General features: G+C 45.5%; 1 protein-coding gene across 11 annotated transcripts in view; it reads right to left on the bottom strand.

Moving 5' to 3' along the window:
• RNASEH2B (ribonuclease H2 subunit B) overlaps positions 1 to 20,709 on the bottom strand; it is a 95,971-nt gene that overhangs the window by 20,040 nt on the left and 55,222 nt on the right. For 7 of the 11 annotated variants that reach the window (XR_002644689.2, XM_022574772.2, XM_089899609.1 and 4 more), the window contains exon 9: positions 17,723 to 17,765. Coding sequence is in view for 10 of the 11 variants with exons in the window: in XM_022574772.2 (XP_022430480.1) it covers positions 17,723 to 17,765 (43 nt within the window). In the remaining variant the exon portion in view is untranslated. Of the gene's footprint in view, positions 1 to 5,397; positions 5,459 to 17,722; positions 17,766 to 20,709 lie in introns of all 11 variants that reach the window. The other 4 variants (XM_089899605.1, XM_089899607.1, XM_089899608.1 and 1 more) reach the window with 1 other exon arrangement.

The following is a 20,709-nucleotide window of genomic DNA, read 5'->3' as shown; positions in this document are numbered from 1 at the left end:
AGAGGCTCCATGCTACGGATTACAACACAGATGCAAAGATACCTAACAGTCACTGGAACGTTATTTCCTGCAAACAATCAACTATATTTCTGTAAAAATCAATCAAATCCTAGACACAGATGGGAAACCTAGCAGCAGACATTATCCTACACTTGTTTCAACTATGGTACATCATCCAGTGAAGCTTGCAATGTACCAACCGGAGCCCCAGGAAGACACAATAGAGCAGGAAACCTCAGAAAGCAACTAAAATAATCCAGGAGGTGAAGTTGAGATGTAGGAGAAATGAGATGCCAAGATCTAAATCTGGGCTTAGCCAAGTACCGCTCAGGGGCCAAGTCCAGCTGGCTGTCTGTTTTTATAAATGTAGTTTTACTGGAATACAGCCATACTGATTGGCTTATGAATTGTCTGTGGCTGTCTTCGTGCGGCCAGAGGGTAGGTTCTTGTATTTTTGTAGAAAGAATTCAGAGCTGAGACTGAGAGGCCAAGTAAGCAAAGGATTTATTGAGTGACAGTACACTCTCAGGAGGGAGCGCAGGCAGGCTCAGGTGAGCAACAGTGAGTCCTTTCGGCAAGCTGGTTTATACAGGGTGTGAAAATGAATGGGCAGAATATTCATCAAGAAGGGAGGGATTTGGGGGGTAATTTCCTGGTTTTCATCCCAGGTCCACCTTCCCGAGAGGAGGGGGAGTTTCTGTCCTTATTTGGCTTTGCTCGGATCTGTCATGGTGCCGGTGCATGATGGGTACTGCTCTGGTTGCAATGCTAATTCTACCGTAATGAGGGCATAATGAGCAAAAGGTTACATTCCGACCAGGAGGTTCCTGCCTTTCTTTGTTTGCCTCTAGGACCCTTGTCTTCACAAGATATATGGTCCCCTGTCAGCCCGGAGGGTCCCGCTTTTCTGTCTTTGCCCCTAGAACCCCTGTCATTGCAAGATGTATTATGGTCTCCTATCACATGACCTGTGCCTCCCTCCTCTGCTCATGTCTGGCTAACTGCCTGCTCTAACGTCTCCCCCCTCGAGGAGTCTGGACCCTTAAAATCTTTTAAGGGTCAAAGGGTCGATGGTCCGTCTTCCATAGCTGCTTCAAGCTGAGCAGGGCCATTGTCCCTACCAGTGGGGTCCAGATCACCTTGCTCTGTCAGAGATAGGAGGTCTCAGGGTCATGTACAGCGGCAGAGATGGAGAGTGGGGAGTAGAAGGAGGCTGCAGCCCTGTCCAGTGGATGTTGATGGTCCCCATCTTCTTGCAGGATGGGTTGAAATCCCTGGCATACCATCACCTGTAGGTGACACTGTCGTAACCTGAAGAAACAAACTTAACAAACAGGAGACTAAAAAGGCAGGGGCCCCAAATCAGCAAAGATATTATTGCAGTCAGAGGTCCAAGCAGGGGTAGGAACCAGGTCATGTTTGGTAATACCCCTCTGACTGCAGTCCATGTGGAGCTGGCACTGGGGTCACCCTTTCCACAAGTGTGGAGCCACTGGGCCTGTTCATGCATCTTTTGCATATCTTCTTCCACCTGGCCAGTGGTGTTGATGTAGGTGCAGCGCATTGTCTTGATTACTGCACGTACCCCTCCCCATTCAGCTAGCAGGTAGTCCAGGCCCGTCTGTTATCCATCACCACACTTGCTAGGAAATAAAGGGGGTTCCCCCATGGTCCTGGCCAGAGGAGGCAGAATATCTGGCACGTTACAAAGCATTGCCTCAAGGTAGGCAAAGCCGCCCATGGGGCCACCAAACAACAGCTGCTCCAGTTGCTGCCAGGATGAGGCCCATCAGCCTCTTATTTCAGGAGTGGCGGATATTATGGATGGATACACCTAGGTTCGTCTGATTACTTAGTTGGCCTAGCGTGCACTGTCCCGCAAGCAGGGCCTTATCTATCCAAGGCAAGGCCACAGCCAATCCTGGGGAGCGGAAGGAGAGCTGGGGTTATTCTGAGAAGGCAGCTGGTTTACGTTCAGGCCACAGAGGGACAGGCGTCTGGAGGAGTGCACGCCTGGCGCACTTCTGAGGAGCTGACCCATTCCTGTAAGTGGTTTGCCCAAGAGGGTGTACCCACGTGGCTTGAGGAGAGAGGCCACCGTTACAAGAGGGGTCGTGAGGTGTGGGGACTTTTCTGTAGGCCTTAGGAGGGCCATATTGTAAATGCCGGACAACTGGCGTTTTCCCTCCCTCTTCCACTGGTCACTAGGGGCAGGGGCAGCAAGACAGGCTAGACTCATTGCACTTGAGAATGAGTACTTGGTATTGGTTAGAAATATTGATGTGAGGGGTGAGATCCAAGCATGGAAGCTGCGTTAGGGACGGGATATGAACTTCAAGAGAGATGGGGTGAGTTTCTTGGCTAGGGCCAGCAAAACCTGATTTCCAGACTCTGAAATCACCTTTAGGACTTATCCTGATTTATTAGGAACTTAGTGACCTCACTGGTTTCGGTGTCCACCAAAATATCTGAGGGTAAAAAGGGCCTACCATTAGTCATTTCAAAGGGGCTGAGCCTTAGCTTGTCTGAGCCTGCCCGTGTTCCCTCCTGAGAGTTTACTATCTCTCAATAAATCCTCGCTTTGCTTACTTGGCCTCTTGTGACTTGTCTCTGAATTCTTTCTGTGAGGAAACAAGAACCTACCCTCTGGCAACATCTGGGTAAGCCAGCCAGGAGAATTATCTGGAGGTCAAATATCCCTCCTCCTTTCCCTGGCAAGTCTTAGCCTCTCATCTCACTTGTGCTTGAGAGCCACTGCCTGACTTCTTGTTATTACTCTCCCTTTTGCTCCCTTTGCCTGTCACCTTTTGGACCTGCTTGCTGCAACATACGTGGGCATGGGTCAAGCATATATAAGACACCAGGGTGTTTGCCACCACAAGACTCCTGCTGTGTAAGGATATGTGGGTCATGGAAGGGACTAGAGAGAAGATAGGTCTGTCCACCCACCTTAAAACAACTTCCATGCAACGTTTTTAGGCACACAAGCTTAAAACATAAAACCCTCCCTTTCCCTGTGGCTATCCCCACAGGATTATTTTAGGTCCACTTATGTCTGACTATCTTTGTCTCTGTGTCTCTATCTTGCTCTTATTACTTCCTTGGAAATGGGGGGAAGAAATTTGTCAGGCGTTTTCCAACCTAGCTGCTAGGTCCTACACATTTCACTATTGCATATGCATAGGGCATGTCAAGAAAAGTTTCCAGCCATTTTCACAGGCAGCCAGGGACATGGACCATTTGATTAACTGTGATCAGGTTCAACTTTGTGGAAATATAAAATGCAGCCTTACTTGGACTGTAAATGAAAGGAAATCCAGACTTTCCTAGATAATAGAAAGGAGGCTTGTACACAGTCCTACATACCACCTCCCTTAGTGGCCAGTGCCTGTTTTCAGATCCTGACCACCCTTTTAGAGAAAGGAGACTGGGACCTAAATAGCTCCTGGAACTATGAAGACGTCTGTTCCAGGGGCCCTGGAACACATGGATTACTCAATGGTCAGAGAATCTATAGAGAAACCCTCAGGAAGGTCGTTCATCCTGGGTACCAGAGATGTCAGGATAGGACACAGGCCCCAGCACTCTGGGGCTGGCAGAGTTGCCATGTGGCAGGGCCACTACCCTGACATTGGCCAAAGTTGACAGGACAAGGTGAACAGGGATGCCTGTAGCCAGTCCTGACAGAGGGAACCCCTAAAGGGACATCCTAACTGTAGTGCTCCTCTCTTTTACAGGAGCCCTCTCTCCCTGATCAGTGGGAAGCATCTCCTCCATCCCCAAGGATTCACCCCTCAGGGTGCATTCTAAGTCACTGGGACAAGTTTTCTCTAGATTTTTTTAAACAGGAAAAGCTCATCTTCTTCTGTAATACAGCCTGGCCCCAGTATAAACTTGAGGATGATGAGATCTGGCAAGAAAATGGAAGCCTCCACTGTAATACCATTGTACAGTTAGAAGTTTTTTGCGAAAGGCATGGAAAACGGAGAGAGATTCCTTATGATCAGGCCCTTATGGCCCTAAGAGAGAACCTGGAGCTATGCAAGTCCTGTGTTAGGGAACCTTGCAGGTTGGGACCTGTTCAAACTATTCAAAAACCCCCTCTGGTAGTATCTCTGCAGGAAAATAAGTCTCGGACAGAAGACCCAAGTCCTCTTTCGCCATCTTCAGCCCCTCTAGCACCATATAAGCCTCTTTATCCTTCCATACCAGAAGTGCAGCCAGAGCTCCTTTGCCCCCTCTAAGAAGTAACAGGCAGACCTCAGGGAATGACCAGAGTCTGCACCCCTTTCTTTGTCTGACCTCAACCAGTGCTGCACTCACTTAGGCCGATTCTCAGAGGATCCTAGCCAGTTCACTGAAGAATTCCAGGGACTAATGCCTTCCTACGACCTTACTTGGAAGGACCTGAATGTTGCCATTTCCCACTGCAGCACCTGTGAGGAAAAGACCTGTATTTGGGTGCGTGCTCAAGCATATGCTGATGGATTATACATTGTCCAACCCAATTATTACCCTGTGGGCATGACAGCAGTGCCACTGATTGATCCCAACTGGGACTATGAACTAGGCCAACCTAGTATCCCTAGAAGAGACCACATGATCCTTTGCCTCACTGAAGGGATGAGACAGCGGCACATAATTAAACCTGTCAACTATGATGAGGTTTAAGAGATCCCCCAAGGTGAGGACAAAAATCCAGCCCTATTTCGGGCCTGGTTGGTAGATTCCCTCAGAAAGTATACAAATGGGGACCCAGATGCTTTTGAGGGACGCATTGTGCTTGCAACTTACTTTATTTACCATTCGGCCCCTGACATCCATAGGAAGCTGCAAAAGCTTGCCGTGGGTCCCCAAACCCCTCTCAACCTTCTTATGGATATGGCCTTCAGTGTCTTTAACAATACAGACCAGAGATAGCCTCATCCACCAGAGGGCAGACAGCAGAAGCAAGAACAACAGGCCTGCAGCCTGTAGAACAAAAACCACATTCACAGAAAGATAGACAAGATGAAAAGGCAGAGGGCTATGTACCAGATGAAGTAAAAAGATAAAACCCCAGAAAAACAACTAAATTAAAGAACAAACAAACAGAGATGAACAATACAATAACTGAAATGAAAACTACACTAGAAGGAATCAATAGCAGAATAACTGAGGCAGAAGAACGGATAAGTGACCTGGAAGACAGAATGGTGGAATTCACTGCTGTGGAACAGAAGAAAAAAGAATGAAAAGAAATGAAGACAGCCGAAGAGACCTCTGGGACAACATTAAATGCAATAACATTCGCATTATATGGGTCCCAGAAGGAGAAGAGAGAGAGAAAGGACCAGAGAAAATATTTGAAGAGATTATAGTTGAAAACTTCCCTAACATGGGAAAGGAAATAGCTACCCAAGTCCAGGAAGCGCAGCAGGTCCCGTACAGGATAAACCCAAGACACACAGTAATCAACCTGGCAAAAATTAAAGACAAAGAAAATTTATTAAAAGCAGCAAGGGAAAAATGACAAATAACATACAAGGGAACTCCCGTAAGGTTAATGGCCGATTTCTCAGCAAAAACTCTACAAGCCAGAAGGGAGTGGCATGATATACTTAAAGTGATGAAAGGGAAGAACCTACAACCAAGATTACTCTACCCGGCAAGGATCTCATCCAGATTGGAAGGAGAAATCAAAAGCTTTACAGACAAGCAAAAGCTAAGAGAATTCAGCACCACCAAACGAGCTCTACAACAAATGCTAAAGGAACTTCTCTAAGTGGGAATCACAAGAGAAGAAAAGCACCTACAAAAACAAACCCAAAACAACTAAGAAAATGGTCATAGGAACACACATATCGATAATTACCTTAAACGTGAATGGATTAAATGCTCCAACCAAAAGACAGAGGCTTGCTGAATGGATACAAAAACAAGACCCATATATATGCTGGCTACAAGAGACCCACTTCAGACCTAGGGACACATACAGACTGAAACTGAGGGGATGGAAAAAGATATTCCTGCAAATGGAAATCAAAAGAAAGCTGGAGTAGCTATACTCATAGCAGATAAAACAGACTTTAAAGTAAAGTATGTTACAAGAGACAAGGAAGGACACTACATAATGATCAAGGGATCAATCCAAGAAGAAGATATAACAATTATAAATATATATGCACCCAACATAGGAGCAGCTTAATACATAAGGCAACTGCTAACAATTGTAAAAGAGGAAATCGACAGTAACACAATAATAGTGGGGAACTTTAACACCAATGGACAGATCATCCAAAATGAAAGTAAATAAGGAAACAGAAGCTTTAAATGACACAACAGACCAGATAGATTTAATTAGTATTTATAGGACATTCCATCCCCAAACAGCAGATTACACTTTCTTCTCAAGTGCACACGGAACATTCTCCAGGATCGATCACGTCTTGGGTCACAAATCAAGCCTCAGTAAATTTAAGAAAATTGAAATTATATCAAGCATCTTTTCTGACCACAAGGCTATGAGATTAGAAATACATTACAGGGAAAAAAACGTGAAAAACACAAACACATGGAGCCTAAACAATACATTACTAAATAACCAAGAGATCACTGAAGAAATCAAAGAGGAGATCAAAAAATACCTAGAGACAAATGACAATGAAAACATGATGATCCAAAACCTATGGGATGCAGCAACAGCAGTTCTAAGAGGGAAGTTTATAGCTATACAAGCCTACCTCAAGAAACAAGAAAAATCTCAAATAAACAATCTAACCTTACAACTAAAGCAACTAGAGAAAGAAGAAAAAACAAAACCCAAAATTAGCAAAAGGAAAGAAATCATAAAGATCAGAGCAGAAATAAATGAGATAGAAACAAAGAAAACAATAGCAGACATTAATAAAACTAAAAGCTGGTTCTTTGAGAAGATAAACAAAATTGATAAACCATTAGCCAGACTCATCAAGAAAAAGAGGGAGAGGACTCAAATCAATAAAATTAGAAATGAAAAAGGAGAAGTTACAACAGACAACGCAGAAATACAAAGCATCCTAAGAGACTACTACAAGCAACTCTATGCCAATAAAATGGACAACCTGGAAGGAATGGACAAATTCTTAGAAAGGTATAACCTTCCAAGACTGAACCAGGAAGAAATAGAAAATATGAACAGACCAATCACAGGAATGAAATTGAAACTCTGATTTAAAATCTTCCAACAAACAAAAGTCCAGGACCAGATGGCTTCACAGGTGAATTCTATCAAACATTTAGAGAAGAGCTAACACCCATCCTTCTCAAACTCTTCCAAAACTTGCAGAGGAAGGAACACTCCCAAACTCATTCTATGAGGCTACCATCACCCTGATACCAAAACCAGACAAAGATACTACAAAAAAAGAAAATTACAGACCAATATCACTGATGAATATAGATGCAGAAATCCTCAACAAAATACTAGCAAACAGGGCTTCCCTGGTGGCACAGTGGTTCAGAGTCCACCTGCCAATGCAGGGGACACGGGTTCGTGCCTCGGTCCGGGGGGGTCCCACATGCCGCGGAGCGGCTGGGCCCGTGGGCCATGGCTGCTGAGCCTACGCGTCCGGAGCCTGTGCTCCGCAGCAGGAGAGGCCACAACAGTGAGGGGCCCGTGTACTGAAAAAAAATTAAAAAAATACTAGCAAACAGAGTCCAACAACACATTAAAAGGATCATACACCATGATCAAGTGGGATTTATCCCACGGAGGCAAGGATTCTTCAATATACACAAATCAATCAATGTGATACACCATATTAACAAACTGAAGAATAAAAACCATATGATCATCTCAATAGATGCAGAAAAAGCTTTTGACAAAATTCAACACCCACTTATGATAAAAACTCTCCAGAAAGTGGGCATAGAGGGAACCTACCTCAACATAATAAAGGCCATATATGACAAACCCACAGCAAACATCATTCAGGAACAAGACAAGGATGGCCACTCTCACCACTATTATTCAACATAGTTTTGGAAGTCCTAGCCGTGGCAATCAGAGAAGAAAAAGAAATAAAAGGAATACAAATTGGAAAAGAAAAAGTAAAACTGTTACTGTTTGCAGATGACATGATACTATACATAGAGAATCCTAAAAATGCCACCAGAAAACTACTAGAGCTAATTGATGAAGTTGGTATAGTTGCAGGATACAAAATTAATGCACAGAAATCTCTGGCATTCCTATACACTAATGATAAAAAATCTGAAAGAGAAATTAAGGAAACACTCCCATTTACCACTGCAACAGAAAGAATAAAATACCTAGGAATAAACCTACCTAGGGAGACAAAAGACCTGTATGCAGAAAACTATAAGACACTGATGAAAGAAATTAAAGATGATACCAACAGATGGAGAGATATACCATGTTCTTGGATTGGAAGAATCAACATTGTGCAAATGACTACACTACCCAAAGCAATCTACAGATTCAATGCAATCCCTATCAAATTACCAATGGCATTTTTTACGGAAGTAGAACAAAAAATCTTAAAATTTGTATGGAGACACAAAAGACCCTGAAGAGCCAAAGCAGTCTTGAGGGAAAAAAACGGAGCTGGAGGAATCAGACTCCCTGACTTCAGACTATACTACAAAGCTACAGTAATCAAGACAATATGGTACTGGCACAAAAGCAGACACATAGATCAACGGAACAAGATAGAAAGCCCAGAGATAAACCCACGCACCTATGGTCAACTAATCTATGACAAAGGAGGCAAGGATATACAATGGAGAAAAGACAGTATCTTCAATAAGTGGTGCTGGGAAAACTGGATAGCTATATGTAAAAGAATGAAATTAGAACACTCCCTAACACCATACACAAAATAAACTCAAAATGGATTCGAGACCTAAATGTAAGACCGGACACTATAAAACTCTTTGAGGAGAGCATAGGAAGAACACTCTTTGACATAAATCACAGCAAGATCTTTTTTGATTCACCTCGTAGAGTAATGGAAATAAAACCAAAAATGAACAAATGGGACCTAATGAAACTTAAAAGCTTTGGCACAGCAAAGGAAACCATAAACAAGACCAAAAGACAACCCTCAGAGTAGGAGAGAGTATTTGCAAACGAATCAACGGACAAAGGATTAATCTCCAAAATATATAAACAGCCCATGCAGCTCAATATTAAAGAAACAAACAACCCAATTCAAAAATGGGCAGAAGACCTAATAGACATTTCTACAAAGAAGACATACAGATGGCCAAGAAGCACATGAAAAGCTGCTCAACATCACTAATTATTATACAAATGCAAACCAAAAGTACAATGAGGTATCACCTCACACGAGTTAGAATGGGCATCATCAGAAAATCTACAAACAACAAATGCTGGAGAGGGTGTGGAGAAAAGGGAACCCTCTTGCACTGTTGGTGGGAATGTAAACTGATATAGCCACTATGGAGAACAGTATGGAGGTTCCTTAAAAAAACTAAAAATAGAATTACCATATGATCCAGCAATCCCACTACTGGGCATATACCCAGAGAAAACCATAATTCAAAAAGACACATGCACCCCAATGGTCACTGCAGCACTATTTACAATAGCCAGGTCATGGAAGCAACCTAAATGCTTATCGACAGACGAATGGATAAAGAAGTTGTGGTACATATATTCAATGGAATATAACTCAGCCATAAAAAGTAATGAAATTGAGTCATTTGTTGAGACGTGGATGGATCTAGAGACTGTCATACAGAGTGAAATAAGTCAGAAAGTGAAAAACAAATATCGTATATTAACGCATGTACGTGGAACCTAGAAAAATGGTACAGATGAACTGGTTTGCAGGGCAGAAGTTAAGACACAGATGTAGAGAACAAACGTATGGACACCAAGGGGGGAAAACCGTGGTGGGGGTGGGGATGGTGGTGTGCTGAATTGGGTGATTGGGATTGACATGTATACACTGATGTGTATAAAACTGATGACTAATAAGAACCTGCTGTATAAAAAAATAAAATTAAATTAAAAAATAAATAAGAATAGAGATCAGGCTGAGGAAGAAAGGAAGAAACAGCGTGACTTGAGAAGGGCCCATCGGCAAGCCAAGATTCTGGCAGCCATTATGGCAGGACCTAACCCACCTCCTTGTCACCCCAAAGGTACTTCCAGAAGGCTCCACCAGGTAAAGGAGCCTGTTTTAGCTGTGGGAGCCCCAAAGACTGGAGCAAGGAATGCCCAGGAAATAGGTCCCAGCCTCTACCCAAGACGCCATGCTCACTTTGTAAGAAGATGGGTCACTGGAGCAGGGAAGGGCCCTCAGCTCCAAAGGGAGCAGGGAAATTCCCCCTTGCCAGTCATGTCAGTGGTTGATTGATGAGACCTGGGACCTCCCAAGGCTCCTGAGAAGACAGTCATAATCACAAGGGAGGAACCATGGGTGACCACTGACGTGCCAGGTAAGCTTGTCCAGTTTCCAGTGGACAGAGAAGCCACTTACTCTGTCCTGACTTCTCACGCTGGGCCTCTTGTCCCTGAAACTTGCTGTATCATTGGGGTAGAAGGTAGGTCAAAGCTGAAACTTTTCACCACCCCTCTACTTTGCACCTGGGAAAGACCCTTATAACTTACAAGTTTCTTGTCATGCTTGAATGCCCTAGCCCATTATTGGGAAGATACTTTCTTTCAGCCTTGGGGGCAACTTTTACTCTCCCTGAAAACCAAAACCAAGGCCTATTTTTGGCTGGATTATGCATTATACAAGACATGGACAGTCCGGCCCATAATATTTCCCCAGAAATTGAAAAACTTACAGATCCACAGGTCTGGGAATCAGGGAATCCCAGGACGGGCAAAATTTGCCACTCCTTAAAAATCACCTTTTAAAGGAGGCTAATATCTTCCCTTCCAGGGGTCGGTACCCCATAAAACCAGAGGCTCGACAAGGACTCAAACCCCAGATCTCAAAATTCATCAAATGTGGGCCTTTGGTATCATGCCCGTCTCCTTGTAATGCTCCAATCCTACCTATCCTCAAACCAAAATGGGGACTATAGTGTGGTCCAAGATCTTCAAATCATAAATGAAGCTATGATTCCTCTCCATCTGACTGTTTCCAATCCATACGTGATCCTTACTCAGACCCCGAAGGACACAGCATGGTTTATAGTCCTTGATCTTAAAGATGCCTTCTTCTGTATACCTGTTCACTCTGATTCCCAATACCTTTTTACCTTTGAATGGACTGATCCAGACACCAATATGACCCAACAGTATACCTGGACTGTCCTTCCCGAAGGATTCTGGGACAGACCACACCTGTTTGGCAACGCCCTAGCAAAGGAACTTAAGGAACTTACATTAGAGATGTGGGCATTATTACACTATGTAAATGACCTCCTTATTTTCGGCCCCTCGGAGGAAGCCTCAGACCAAAACACTGTACAGGCCCTCAGTTTCCTGGGCTCGGGGTAAAAGGTACCCCGAGCCCAAATCTCTCACAGAGTCACCTACATGGGACATGTTGTGGTCTAAGCCCGGGAAAGCGCCCCTGTACGACCCGGCGTGAGGAGGCAGTCCGCCACTGACAGCCACCACACACAAAGAGACAGCTCAGAACCTTCTTAGGGATGGCTAGATTTTGAAGGATTTGGATCCCTGGGTTTGGTCTCATGGCAAAGCCATTATATGAGGCCTTGAAGGGACTAGACACAGAACCTGTAGATTGGATGGGCAACTTACAAAGAGCATTTGATCAGATGAAGACCGTCATGACTAGTGCCCCAGCCCTAGGAATGCCAGATCTAAACAAGCCCTTTACTCTGTCTACCTCAGAAAAACAGGGAATAGCCCTGGGAATTCTCATCCAAAAGGGGGGACCAGTCCCATGGTCGGTGGCATACCTCTCCAAGCAATTGGACCCAGTGGCCTCGGGATGTGTCTGAGAGCTGTAGCGGCCACAGCCCTGCTAACTGAAGAGGCCACAAAACTCACCAGGGGGCTTCCCTGGTGGAGCAGTGGTTGAGAGTCCGCCTGCCGATGCAGGGGACATGGGTTCGTGCCCCGGTCCGGGAAGATCCCACATGCCGTGGAGCAGCTGGGCCCGTGAGCCATGGCCGCTGAGCCTGCGCGTCTGGAGCCTGTGCTCCGCAACGGGAGAGGCCACAACAGTGAGAGGCCCGCGTAGTGCAAAAAAACAAAACAAAAAACAAAACTCACCATGGGTCAACCCCCTAGAGGTATTGACGCCACACTCGATACAGGGAATACCAGAAATTAAGGGACACCAATGGCTGACTGGAGGTTCTGTCACAAAATATGATGCCCTCCTTCTTAACTCTCCTGAAGTGACCTTTAAGGTATGTCAGACCCTAAATCCAGCCACCCTTATACCAACAGAAAGCCCAGAGGAATTACCTCATTCTTGCACTGAGACCATCGAACAGGTGTACTCTAGTAGACTTGACCTTAGGGACCAGCCTCTCGATGACCCTGAAGCTGTCTGGTTTACTGATGGAAGTAGCTCTATATAAGACAGCATCCAGAAGGCAGGGTATGCCACAGTAGATCTACGTAAGATCATAGAAGCTGGTGTCCTGCCACCTCAAATCTCAGCACAAAAAGCCGAGCTTATAGTTCTAGCTCAAGCTCTCAGGCTAGGAAGAGACAAGAGGATCAATATCTATAGCCATTCTGAGTATCTATTTGTTGGTGTTACATGCATATGCTGCCACTTGGAAGCACAGAGGACCCCTAACTGCATGGGATTCCCCAATCCAGCACTGCCAGGAGCTCTCAGAACTCCCAGAGGCACCTCTAAGGAGGTGGCAGTTATCCACTGCAAGGGACATCAGAAAGGAAACTCAGACATAATAAAAGGAAACAACCTGGCACAGAGTGTAGCTCTTGTAAAACCCCTTTTACTCGGGCTGCCTTGCTCCCCCAGGTACCAATCCGCAACCCGCTTTCGTCACCTCAGTACACAATCAAGGAAATACAGTGGACGCCAAAAAGGCCCTGATGGCCGGTGGATTAAGGAAGAACAATACTACTGCCCAGAGCATTACAGTGGAAATTTTAAAAATCATTCCATGACTCTTCTCATTCGGGAAGGGATGCTTTGATGAACCTGGTAGAGAAAGTCTTCCCTGGAATGGGTGTTTCTAGACTATCCTAGAAGTCATAGGGCCTGTAATATATGACACCATAGTAAGCCCGGGGGAAACTAAGGCCTCTACTTCTCCAGCCCATCCAAAGAAGAGGAATCTATCCAGGTAGGACTGGCAAGCAGTCTTTACCCAGATGCCATCCTCCCAGGGGTATAAAAACCTTCTGGTCTTTATTGACACTTATACTAGATGGGTGGAAGCCTTTCCAACAAGGAAGAACCAAGACAGCTCAGGAAGTACTAAAGGCATTATTAAAGGAAATAATTCCTTGGTTCAGACTTGCATGGTTTTTACAAAGTGATAACAGTCCCTCTTTTATGGCTAGGGTTACCCAACAAATCTCTAGTGCCCTAGGCATCTGCTACCACCTCCATGCTGCCTGGAGCCCTCAGTCATCGAGGAAGGTGTAAAGGGCAAATCACACTTTAAAAAGAACGCTGGCTAAACTTTTGTCAAGAGAAATTGGAACCTTGGACAAAATTTTACCCATAGCCCTCCTGAGAATCAGGGTGGCACCTAAAACGGGGCTAAGGCTCAGGCCCCTTTGAAATGACTGACGGTAGGTAGGCCCTTTTTACCTTCAGATACTTTGGTGGGCACTGACACCAATGAGCTCACTAAGTAACTGATTAATCTGGGACAAGTCCAAAGGGCAATTGCAGAATCTGGAAATCAGATTTTACCAGCCCCAGCCAAGAACCTGACCCCATTCAGGTTCAGCCAGGAGATTTTGCCTCCTAAAAACATGGAGAGAAGGGTCCCCTTCTGAACAATTACTACCCAAGTGGAAGGGGCCTTACCAGGTCCTTCTCAGCACTCCTATTGTAGTGAAAGTATGGGGAAACACTAGTTGGGTGCACCTTTCTAGAATCAAACCTCCCCCTCCCCCCGAGTCTTCAGAGGATACAGAGGATCTTGGACGGCCAGAAGAGTCCGAAGGTTGAGTGAACCTCTTCAAGACCTGAAATTGTTATTTACGAAGGACGAAGAAACTCCACAAATTCAAGGCTAAGAACCCATAGTCACTGTTTTCCTTTTGCCTCCTGTTACCCCAGTCCACCCACAAATTAACTAATATGCTCTGGTGGATATGGATGCTTATCACCTTCCTCTCGTTCCTTCTTACTCTCATTATCCTTTGTGAGTGCCGCCTTGGTTCAGCACCTATACCCGAGGGGGCTCTGTTCAGTCCATGCTGGGTTCAAAAAGGATTGTTTACTTTTAGCTCACCTCCGTCATCATGAAGTCATTATTCACCCTAACCTTTCTCTCCTTCTTTTGGGTGTCCACACTAAGGAAATGGGAATTTAATTCAATAGTAAATCTCTCAAGAATTGTAGCCCATGGAGAAAATCTATTCCGGTGCTGGATCTGTCATCCCCACCCTCAGAGTGACACATATGGATTAAAGGTATTACATTTTATGCCTAAGAATGACAACCTCACTCCCACCCTGGTCAACGGTTCTGCTAAACCTATCCCTCTTGAAGTTCATATCGCGTCCCTAACGCAGCTTCCATGCTTGAATCTCAGCCCTCACATCAATATTTCTAACCAATACCAAGTACTCATTCTCAAGTGCAATGAGTCTAGCCTGTCTTGCTGCCCCTGCCCCTAGTGACCAGTGGAAGAGGGAGGGAAAACGCCAGTTGTCCGGCATTTACAATATGGCCCTCCTAAGGCCTACAGGAAAGTCCCCACACCTCACGACCCCTCTTGTAACGGTGGCCTCTCTCCTCAAGCCACGTGGGTACACCCTCTTGGGCAAACCACTTACAGGAATGGGTCAGCTCCTCAGAAGTGCGCCAGGCGTGCACTCCCCCAGACGCCTGTCCCTCTGTGGCCTGAACGTAAACCAGCTGCCTTCTCAGAATAACCCCAGCTCTCCTTCCGCTCCCCAGGATTGGCTGTGGCCTTGCCTTGGATAGATAAGGCCCTGCTTGCGGGACAGTGCACGCTAGGCCAACTAAGTAATCAGACGAACCTAGGTGTATCCATCCATAATATCCGCCACTCCTGAAATAAGAGGCTGATGGGCCTCATCCTGGCAGCAACTGGAGCAGCTGTTGTTTGGTGGCCCCATGGGCGGCTTTGCCTACCTTGAGGCAATGCTTTGTAACGTGCCAGATATTCTGCCTCCTCTGGCCAGGACCATGGGGGAACCCCCTTTATTTCCTAGCAAGTGTGGTGATGGATAACAGACGGGCCTGGACTACCTGCTAGCTGAATGGGGAGGGGTATGTGCAGTAATCAAGACAATGCGCTGCACCTACATCAACACCACTGGCCAGGTGGAAGAAGATATGCAAAAGATACATGAACAGGCCCAGTGGCTCCACACTTGTGGAAAGGGTGACCCCAGTGCCAGCTCCACATGGACTGCAGTCAGAGGGGTATTACCAAACATGACCTGGTTCCTACCCCTGCTTGGACCTCTGACTGCAATAATATCTTTGCTGATTTGGGGCCCCTGCCTTTTTAGTCTCCTGTTTGTTAAGTTTGTTTCTTCAGGTTACGACAGTGTCACCTACAGGTGATGGTATGCCAGGGATTTCAACCCATCCTGCAAGAAGATGGGGACCATCAACATCCACTGGACAGGGCTGCAGCCTCCTTCTACTCCCCACTCTCCATCTCTGCCGCTGTACATGACCCTGAGACCTCCTATCTCTGACAGAGCAAGGTGATCTGGACCCCACTGGTAGGGACAATGGCCCTGCTCAGCTTGAAGCAGCTACGGAAGCCGGACCATCGACCCTTTGACCCTTAAAAGATTTTAAGGGTCCAGACTCCTCAAGGGGGGAGACGTTAGAGCAGGCAGTTAGCCAGACATGAGCAGAGGAGGGAGGCACAGGTCATGTGACAGGAGACCATAATACATCTTGCAATGACAGGGGTTCTAGGGGCAAAGACAGAAAAGCGGGACCCTCCGGGCTGACAGGGGACCATATATCTTGTGAAGACAAGGGTCCTAGAGGCAAACAAAGAAAGGCAGGAACCTCCTGGTCGGAATGTAACCTTTTGCTCATTATGCCCTCATTACGGTAGAATTAGCATTGCAACCAGAGCAGTACCCATCATGCACCGGCACCATGACAGATCCGAGCAAAGCCAAATAAGGACAGAAACTCCCCCTCCTCTCGGGAAGGTGGACCTGGGATGAAAACCAGGAAATTACCCCCCAAATCCCTCCCTTCTTGATGAATATTCTGCCCATTCATTTTCACACCCTGTATAAACCAGCTTGCCGAAAGGACTCACTGTTGCTCACCTAGGCCTGCCTGTGCTCCCTCCTGAGATTGTACTATCACTCAATAAATCCTTTGCTTACTTGGCCTCTCAGTCTCAGCTCTGAATTCTTTCTGCGACAAAACAAGAACCTACCCTCCAGCAACAGTATCAAAGGCTAAAACCTTCAAGTACAGGTTTTGATCCATTCATGAATGATCTCTATGTTACTAAGGAAGACAGATATTTGGGAGAAAGAAATATGCTTAGCTTGTGGAGGGAGAGAAATAAGAAAGGAACAAATACACCTGTCCTCTTAGTTAGAGCAAGACAACTATATCTATGTCCCCTGGTGCTGCTGTCAGAGGTTCACTACTGAACTGGAAGAAATGTGGGTCTGACCGAGAATAACTTTACATCTTACACCAACTGACTTCCTCCAGTACTATTCTTCCAGAGAAGAAAAGATGAACCTCCTTGGGCAATTTGCTGAAAAAGGCCCACAACTAACACTGATGCACTTTAAATTTTATGTCCTTTTCTAAAAGTCAAAGTAATGAACGTTTTTAGAGCCATGACCACCCTCAAACAGGGATGATTAAAAAAAAATATCCTGAGCATGTTGGTCACCTCGAAAGCAGGAAAAAAGCAAAGTTGTTTAACACCCACTTTACATTTATTTGCAAAGCACTCATTACTCTTCTGGCAGGAGAATGACCTCACTGACAAGCTGTTGCATGTGTTTACTTCCCCGTGTCCGAGCAGCGCTCACTGGTCTGCGATCACGCCTGGACTTCGGGATGCTACTCTTTGCTCTCAAGTGTGGTTTATAGCTGGCTTCTCTACTCCCTATATCTGGGAGACAAACCTAGGCCATAGCCCACAGTGCAGAGGAGCTGTGGGTGGCAGTTTGAGAACATCTGGAAGGGGAAAGGTTTTCCACTGATAGCTTCTCTGTGTTGCAAAAATCATGCTCTATGTGCCTTTGTGCCCATGATAATTATATTTGGAAAAATGAGTTTTAGTTCTAGAGTATTCCTGGTGATTAATAAAGTTAATTACAGGATCTAGCTCAGTCAAGAAGACTTAATTTTAATTATACTTCTTTAATATTTTGACATAGGTATCCAGCTAAAATCAACTCTTTGATTCTAACAACACTTTATCATTCACGTAAAAGCCACAGAAATAAAAATACTGATGAAGCACCCAGTATAATCTTTATGCCACATAAGTTGAATGAAGTATGTTTTAAAATATACTAAACTAAATTTATGTGGCAAAAGTATAATATTTTTCTAAGTCCTCCAAAGATAGCTTAGTCACAGCTTCTTACCTTTGATGGAGGGTTTGGCACTGAAGCTGGAGGTTCCGGAAGCCTGAGGAGTAAAAAATAAAAATCATAGTCATGGTTTTTCATAGACAAGCAAACAGAAAAACTGGGCCAACTTCAGACTTAGTAAGTCCTACTTTCATCTAGTAGTTTCACCTCCATATATCTTAATGTTCAATCACCTCAGTGGAAAGAATGAAATTTCTCTAAGTGAATAAATGTTCATTTGCCTCCTTAATTCTAAGTATTGGAATTGTCTGAGAAAGAAAAAAATGAGAAGTCATTTGCTGAAATGGAATTGCTTTTCTTTAGCCTCTAAAAATTTGCATTTTGGTACTGTATTTTTTCATCATAAATGATGAATCTAGAATATATACAAAAGTGAAAATTATTTTAACTGTTGACAAAAAGTCATAAACTTTACTTTTCTTCTATTAGAGTTTAATTGACATATCTTTCTCCTCAACTCTTTAACCAAAACTTAAAAATTTCAGCAGTAAAGAATATAAAAAAAATAGGGAGTGCTTCCGGGAAGATGGCGGAGGAGTAAGACACAGAGATCACCTTCCTCTCCACAGATACACCAGGGATACATCTACACGTGGAGCAGCTCCTACAGAACACCTACTGAACGCTGGCAGAAGACCTCAGACCTCCCAAAAGGCAAGAAACCCCCCACGTAGCTGGGTAGGGCAAAAGAAAAAAGAATAAACAGAGACAAAAGAATAGGGACGGGACCTGCACCAGTGGGAGGGAGCTGTGAAGGAGGAAATGTTTCCACACACTAGGAAGCCCCTTCGCGGGCAGAGGCTGCAGGTGGCGGAGGGGAAGCTTCGGAGCCGCGGAGGAGAGCACAGCAACAGGGGTGCGGAGGACAAAGGAGAGAGATTCCCGCACAGAGGATCGGTGCCGACCAGCACTCACCAGCCTGAGAGGCTTGTCTGCTCACCCGCCAGGGCGGGCGGGCCTGGGAGCTGAGGCACGGCTTCGGTCGGAGCGCAGGGAGAGGACTGGGGTTGGCGGCGTGAACACAGCCTGCAGGGGGTTAGTGCGCCACGTCTAGCCGGGAGGAAGCCCGGGGAAAAGTCTGGACCTGCCGAAGAGGCAAGAGACTTTTTCTTCCCTCTTTGTTTCCTGGTGCGCGAGGAGAGGGGATTAAGAGTGCTGCTTAAAGGAGCTCCAGAGACAGGCGCGAACCGCGGCTAAAAGCGCGGACCCCAGAGACGGGCAGGAGACGCTAAGGCTGCTGCTGCTGCTGCCGCCAGGAAACCTGTGTGCGAGCGCACGTCACTATCCACACACCCCTTCCGGGGAGCCTGTGCAGCCAGCCACTGCCGGGATCCCGGGATCCAGGGACAACTTCCCCGGGGGAGCGCACTGCGCGCCTCAGGCTGGTGCAACGTCACGCCGGCCTCTGCTGCAACGTCACGCCGCCTCTGCCGCCGCAGGCTCGCCCCGCACTCCGTGCCCCTCCCTCCCCCCGGCCTGAGTGAGCCAGAGCCCCCGAGTCAGCTGCTCCTTTAACCTCGTCCTGTCTGCGCAAAGAACACACGCTCTCCAGCGACCTACACGCAGAGGCGGGGCCAAATGCAAAGCTGAGCCCCTGGGAGCTGTGAGAACAAAGAAGAGAAAGGGAAATCTCTCCCAGCAGCCTCAGAAGCAGCGGATTAAAGCTCCACAATCAACTTGATGTACCCTGCATCTGTGGAATACCTGAATAGACAACCAATCATCCCAAATTGAGGAGGTGGACTTTGAGAGCAAGATTTATTCCCCATTTCCTCTTTTTGTGAGTGTGTATGTGTATGCTTCTATGTGAGATTTTGTCTGTATAGCTTTGCTTCTACCATTTGTCCTAGGGCTCTATCCCTCTGTTTTTTTTTTTTTTTTAATAATTATTTTTTTATTTTAATAACTTTATTATATTTTATCTTTATTTTATCTCTTTCTTTCTTTTTATCCTTCCTTCCCTACTTCCTTCCTTCCTTCCTCCCTCCTTTCTTTCTTTCTACTTCTACTAATTCTTTCTTTCTACTTTTTCTCCCTTTTATTCTGAGCCGTGCGGATGAAAGGCTCTTGGTGCTGCAACCAGGAGTCAGTGCTGTGCCTCTGAGGTGGGAAAGCCAACTTCAGGACACTGGTCCACAACAGACCTCCCAGCTCCACATAATATCAAACAGCGAAAATCTCCCAGAGATCTCCATCTCAACACTATCACCCAGCTTCATTCAACGACCAGCAAGCTACAGTGCTGAACATCCTATGCCAAACAACTAGCAAGACAGGAACACAACCCCACACATTAGCAGAGAGGCTGCCTAAAATCATAATAAGTCCACAGACACCCCAAAACACACCACCAGACGTGGACCTGCCCACCAGAAAGACAAGATCCAGCCTCATCCACGAGAACACAGACACTAGTCCCCTCCAGCAGGAAGCCTACACAACCCACTGAACCAACCTTACCCAATGGGGGCAGACACCAAAAACAACGGGAACTACGAACGTGCAGCCTGCAAAAAGGAGACCCCAAACACAGTAAGATAAGCAAAATGAGAAGACAGAAAAACACACAGCAGATGAAGGAGCAAGATAAAAACCCACCAGACCTAACAAATGAAGAGGAAACAGGCAGTCTACCTGAAAAGAATTCAGAATAATGATAGTAAAGATGATCCAAAATCTTGGAAATAGAATAGACAAAATGCAAGAAACATTTAACAAGGACCTAGAAGAACTAAAGATGAAACAAACAATGATGAACAACAAAATAAATGAAATGAAAAATACTCTAGATGGGATCAATAGCAGAATAACTGAGGCAGAAGAACGGATAAGTGACCTGGAAGATAAAATAGTGGGAATAACTACTGCAGAGCAGAATAAAGAAAAAAGAATGAAAAGAACTGAGGACAGTCTCAGAGACCTCTGGGACAACATTAAATGCACCAACATTCGAATTATAGGGTTCCAGAAGAGGAAGAGAA

This window comes from Delphinapterus leucas, chromosome 18 (genome assembly GCF_059928025.1).
Source record: "Delphinapterus leucas isolate spDelLeu-1000000601 "Yukka" chromosome 18, BTC_Dleu_Yukka2, whole genome shotgun sequence".
Classification (NCBI taxonomy): Eukaryota; Metazoa; Chordata; class Mammalia; order Artiodactyla; family Monodontidae; genus Delphinapterus; species Delphinapterus leucas.
The sequence above is the reverse complement of the archived record's forward strand: the minus strand, read 5'-3'. Positions and strand labels throughout refer to the sequence as shown.